This window comes from Cucumis melo, chromosome 9 (assembly GCF_025177605.1).
Source record: "Cucumis melo cultivar AY chromosome 9, USDA_Cmelo_AY_1.0, whole genome shotgun sequence".
Lineage (NCBI taxonomy): Eukaryota > Viridiplantae > Streptophyta > Magnoliopsida > Cucurbitales > Cucurbitaceae > Cucumis > Cucumis melo.
The window spans coordinates 3,683,234-3,689,233 of record NC_066865.1 but is presented as its reverse complement, the minus strand read 5'-3'; the positions used below and the strand labels follow the sequence as shown (position 1 = coordinate 3,689,233).

General features: G+C 29.1%; 1 protein-coding gene across 1 annotated transcript; it reads left to right on the top strand.

The window, feature by feature from the left end:
- The first annotated feature begins 3,368 nt into the window (after nucleotides 1–3,368).
- On the top strand, nucleotides 3,369–4,734 carry LOC103498073 (uncharacterized). Its single transcript, XM_008460542.3, has one exon. It carries the CDS (start codon nucleotides 3,452–3,454, stop codon nucleotides 4,394–4,396), a length of 945 nt encoding a protein of 314 aa, XP_008458764.2. The 5' UTR covers nucleotides 3,369–3,451; the 3' UTR covers nucleotides 4,397–4,734.
- The last annotated feature ends 1,266 nt before the right edge of the window (nucleotides 4,735–6,000 follow it).

The window sequence follows — 6,000 nt, the reverse complement described above, 5'->3', positions numbered from 1 at the left end:
CTATAATTACAATTTTTTTTTTATTTGTTACACAATTACTCTAATGATAATCTTCTATTCAATCCATTCTTGTAAATTGTTGTAATAGATCCAAACAAGTAGATGTACAAATAAAAAAAATTATGTTGTACTAAAAGAGAAAAAGTTTGTACACTAATATTATACCAACAACTATACTTATCTAAGGAAAAATAAAATCACTTTTTAGCTAAGAATTAAGTGTTTGTATCTCAATCAATTGAGTTTTGATTTGGTTGAAAATTTATTTAACTTTACATAGTGTTATCTAATTAAACTTTAATCAATAATTAAGAATTTGATAAATTTACAACAACAAAAATAAAAATATTAATGTGTTGTAACTATGAATCATAACATAAATAATAGAGATAAATAAGCTTCATATTTATTAGATACAATACATATAAGAATATTGAAACGAACCTAACTCAAGTGATACATAGACGTGATGTGTTGATGAACAAACGAAGTTGGGTTTGATATTATGTTAAAGCTTGAGGATGTGAACTTAAAAATAATTAAAGGAACTCAATGTAGAAAATATAATGTAAAAAAAATAAACAAGGTTCAAAGAGTCTTAAAATAAAATAATTTACAAAAGAAATGTGATTGATAGGACAATATGTAGGGCGTAGGATGTAGATTTTTGTTAATAAAAATTTAGGACTTTGAATCCACCAAAATATTTATTTTCAATCTAATTATAAATTATTGATATAATATGATCCATCAAGACTTTTTAAATTTTAAAATATGTATTTTTGGAAAACTATTTATACACCTTCCTACGAAGTTTCTGATGTGTGTTTCATAAGGAACAAATCTCTACTTTTTTAGATTATTTATAAGATGACTTCAAATTTTCAAACTATATATTAAAAAAAAAAAAAAAAACATATATTGTATTTTAATAAAGAATTGAAAAGTAATAGCTTATATAATTTATAATCTAACTTATTAACATTTTCTTTTCCTAGGTCGAGAAAAATACGAGATTTAATTGTTATTTATACCAATTTTAGAGATAATAATAATTTGTGTAACAATGTATTTAAAAAGATAAAAATATAGTAAAAAATTTATTAGTGTGATAGACTTTTCGATGTTTGCAATATGATCTATTAGTAATAAATTTTTATCATACTCACTCTTATTATGATAAACCGAAAAATCAAACCGACCAAAACCAACAAAATCGAGTGTGGTCAGTCAAACATAAAGAGTGGATTGATAATGTCAGTTTGAAAAAAATCCAAATCGACAAACCGACAACATTTTTAAAAAATTTCAAAAGCTTAAACTGATCTAAATAGACCAACGACCGATAATTTGTACTCCTTCATGGTTGATGTTGATTTGAATATTTACTAAACCGGTCATAGTTGGTTTGGTGGTGGTTTGGAAAACCAACTTCGATCGATCATACTCATTAGGAGTGAGTATGATAGATTGAAAAATAAAGCTAACCGACCAAACCGAAGTCGATTGGTCGGAAAACAAGAAGGGTAAGTTAGAGTTAGTTTCAGAAAGTTTCAAATAAAAAATTTTCAAAAATTAATTTTAAGTTCTAAAATGACCTGACAAAATCGATTGGTCCTTTAACTGTCGATGTCGAGGTCGTTTTGACACTTTACTAAACTAACTATGATCGGTTCGAAGTCGATTTTGTCAAAAACCGACTTCGACCGATCGATGTTCATCCATATTATTCATTCCTAATTGATAGACTTTAACTTTTTTATATTGTTATATATGTTAATGTATATTTATCATGGTTAAAAAATGGAATATAGAGTAAGAGAAATGAAACTTTCATATCTTAATATTGACAATATATGTAAGTTAAATATAATCATAAAACTGATGCAAAAGTTTTCAATTTGATATATTTATCATTTCAGTTGTTATTATTATTAATATGTTTCAATAATAATGGAATGTCATTTAATAATGATTGAAAGCATTAAAATAGAATTTAATAATTGCAAGAAAAATGAATTATTACATTATGATTATTTCTCATATTACTATATTTTCTCATATTACTATTGTGTTACCATGAAATGAGCTTTCAAAATGGTCTGGATTTGTTGTAAAGTAATAATAATAATAATATTAACAATAATTAATAGATAATGATTTGAAATTCATTAAATAAATATAATATTTTAAATGAAATAAGTGCATTTATTGCAGTTAAATTAAAAAAATCCAGTAATAATTTTAAATATTATATAGTTGGAATAGTAATTTTAGAAAAAGGGATTCCGGTACCATTAATTTTGTAAAATTAATTTCAAAATTATCAAATTTATATTTGGTAACACTTTTAAAATTGATTTTCACTTATTATATTTGATATCAAAAGTAATTTTAGAACTATCAATTACTAAAATGGGTATTTTGGGTATTTCAAAACTACATAAAATAAGTTGATGATTTCGGGTTGATCATGGAATCTACATAGGTAATGCTTCAAAAATCAATTTAATTTGAGTGATTTCTAAAGTGATTCCTTTCTTTAAGTTGCCAAACACCATAGTTTTATAGTTCCCAACGAGATTTCCTTTTACAATGTTTTCTTTCATTTGTTTTTCTCCGAGTTATTATCATTTATATATTTACATAGCTAAATTAAAAGATTAGTTTGAAAATATTCCATGTGAAAAAAAAAAAATCAAAGTTTTGTTAGATTTTTTCTTTTGTTAAGTTCCAATTTATCGTTGAATTTAAAAGGCATCAAATAGGATACTCATTAAATACAAAATTAAAAGCTTGACTTGTGAAATTTTTTAAATTAAAATACGTTCGTGAATTTTTAACACATCAATAGATTGTTTAGTAGATACAAAATTAAAAGTTTAAAAATTTTATGTAATTGTGTGTGCAATATGGGACCTAGAACTTTTGTTGCTCCTAAAAGTAGAGTTTAAACTTAGTCTAGAGGGAACAATAAGAGACCTATTTACTCGCATGAGCAGGAGCCCATACCAAGCCTATATGGAATCCCTTTGAACCCTAGATGAGCCCTCATATGTGTAAGTTCCAATTATAGGATTCCTGTTTTAAGAACTCAAACTACAGTTGACAAAATAATATTTAGGATTTTTTTAGTAGAATGGATACAAATAAAAATTGAACTTTCACCTCCAAGAATAGCGTCATTCTACACAAGCTTAATTTGATACATTAAGGTTTAATAAAATTCATAAAATTATGTGTTAAAATGGAAAAGAATTTAGGTAAGTGATAATTGAGATGAATTTGTACAGGAGATAAAAGCAACTAAACATTTTAATAAAATTAATGTAAATATAAATATAGATATCATCATTTTAACCTGACTTCCTTTTTATGTCATTTTCTCTCTTCAACAACCCGCCTTTATATAAACGTGAAGAAGCTTTTTAGCTTCTTCAATTGCCCTGCCATGGAAGCTGAAGAGAAGGAGGAAGAACCACCGCCTCAATTCCCCCGGAAACTTTCTTCTACTCCAACTATGCAAGAAGACGCCGGCGCCAATGGAGCTTTGGATCTCTGTCCAAGCTTCAGCAGCTACTCTTTCGACGGACCTGCAGAAACTGCCGCGAGAGTAGCCATGGAGTTTGAAGGAATGAGTGGAGAAGGCGATGGCGGTGACGAGAATGATTTCGAATTTGTTTTGTTTCAAAAAACGGAGGACGAAATGATTTTAGATTCTCCGATTACTCCTGTTTTTCCTGTCTTCAATCACGACCTATTCAAGAAGAGCGATGAAACAGAGGTTAATGAATTGAACAACGGAAATGCTCCGGTTATAAGGATTTCTCTCCAGAAGCTTATAATTGACGATCGTGAGCGTGAACGTGACCTTGATCGTGATCTTCCGTCTGCCTCCTCGTCTGAAACCGACGAATTGGAGGGAATTCCACCGGGAACATACTGCGTTTGGACGCCTAAGTCAGTACAAGCAGCGGAGCGTGGAAAATGTAAGAAGAGTAAGTCCACAGGATCAGGAACAGGATCGTCATCTTCAAAACGGTGGAGGCTTCGAAATTTACTTCCACGAAGCAGCAGCGAAGGAGGAAAGAATCTGTTCGTCTTCTTAACACCGTCTTCAAAATCGACAAGGAAGAAAGAAGAGAAATCGGAGAAATTAGGCGAAGATGCAAAAGGAAAGAAGAGCTGTTCGGAGGCCAACAAGGCCATCATCAGAAAATCGAAGATCAAAGGGGGCTCCGTGGAAAAAGCATCATCGGCGCATGAATTGTTTTACATGAGGAACAGAATGTTGAAGGAAGGAGATAGGAGACGTTCGTACCTTCCATACCGGCAAGACCTCGTCGGATTCTGGGCAAATCTCAACACCGTGAGCAAAGCATTACCTCCATTCTAAGCCGCTCAACAGGTTCTACTACTAAATTCAATATTTAGATTAATTATTTTTTATTAATTTTCATCATCGTAATTCTCCGAACATATCCATGAGTTTTTGATCATCTTCAAACACAAAAACGGTTGGATTATTTGACTGTATATATATGAATAGTTGTTTGATCTATGAACTCCATGATTTCTTAGGTGTTTAGCTTAAGAAATGTAGTCGATATAGATAGGAGTTCTAAACTATACTCTTTGATTTACCACTAAATTTGTTTTCTAAAATTTTACTTCATTCCTTTGTAAGAGTTTGAATAATTTTCATTGATCGAATTCAGTTTTTCATTTTTTTTTTCACCAAGTGGGTATCTCTTGACTTTCTTTCATCTAAAGTGTAAGAAAATATTATATGTGGTATGTACAAAAGACACTAGAAAACTAGAAAACAATTGAACGATGGATGAGTTGACAAAAAAAATAATGATTTGTTACTTAAATTAAACAGTTCTAGAACTTCAATTTTTTTTTTTTATTAGATTCCAATTGTTGGTTGGGGGGTAAAGTAAGAAATAAGTAGGATTCTTGATGGATAGTTTTGATGGTTATGGTTAAACGATAAACTCACGTAGTATAATTCTCTTATCAACCCTAATTACTAAATAACATTCCTAAATATTTCCTATCGTTTCAATATATCTTTTTTTTTTTTTCCATCTTTTTCCCTATTTAAACTTAAACCTCGATTTAATGGAACTAGAAGACTAATTTACCACTAGATTACCTAAGGACAATGATACCATATGTGTTAGTTATCTATATAAAGAACGTAGAGTTGAGGGATTCAAGATGCATGAATTTCTTCTAAATTCGTCGGTAATTACAGCTCATTGGCTTCTTTTGAACCATTTCAATATAAGACCTAAAAATAGAATAAATTGAAATGTTATATATAACAGTTGAACATGGATTTAAAAGAATTGATGTCTTATAATTTTAAAATGGCTTGCTTGACATACATACATTTGTGTGCAATAGGCTCTTGGAATACTTTTTGAAGAATTCTAAGTATACATTATAAAAAATATAAATAAAGGTGGAGGAGATGGAAGTTGGAAGTTGGGGGAGAAAGGTGGGGGTACAAGTGGGAGTGATTTGATGCCACAATCTCTTACAACGCTACACCTAATATCTCTCTCTATATTGGATTCAGAGTTAAAGAAAGCCGACACAATTAACAAATCCTCAAAATTATCTCAAAACTTACCCTTTCCTATATACATATATATATAAAACCTACATTTTACACCCGTGGACTATAATATTTTTATAAAATATTATTAAAATTTTAAATCTATTATTATTAGTGTAATACTCATATCTATCCTATCTATCATATCTATCGATATCTATCATTAATAGAATATAAAATCTTGTTGTTTTCTCTACACATTCATGTATCTATATTTATTTATTTATTGAAGTATGTGAACTAAAACCTCAAATTTAGAAAAATTTTCATTTTAAAACTAAGCATGTCTAGGTTTGCCGTTAAATGTATTGTAAAAATATTTGAATGTCAGATTCAAACTTCAAGGGGTGAAATGAACTATAGTAACATAC

Excerpts from the sequence above, each read along its gene's own strand:
- LOC103498073 (XM_008460542.3), top strand. The coding sequence starts at position 3,452 with ATGGAAGCTGAAGAGAAGGAGGAAGAACCACCGCCTCAATTCCCCCGG.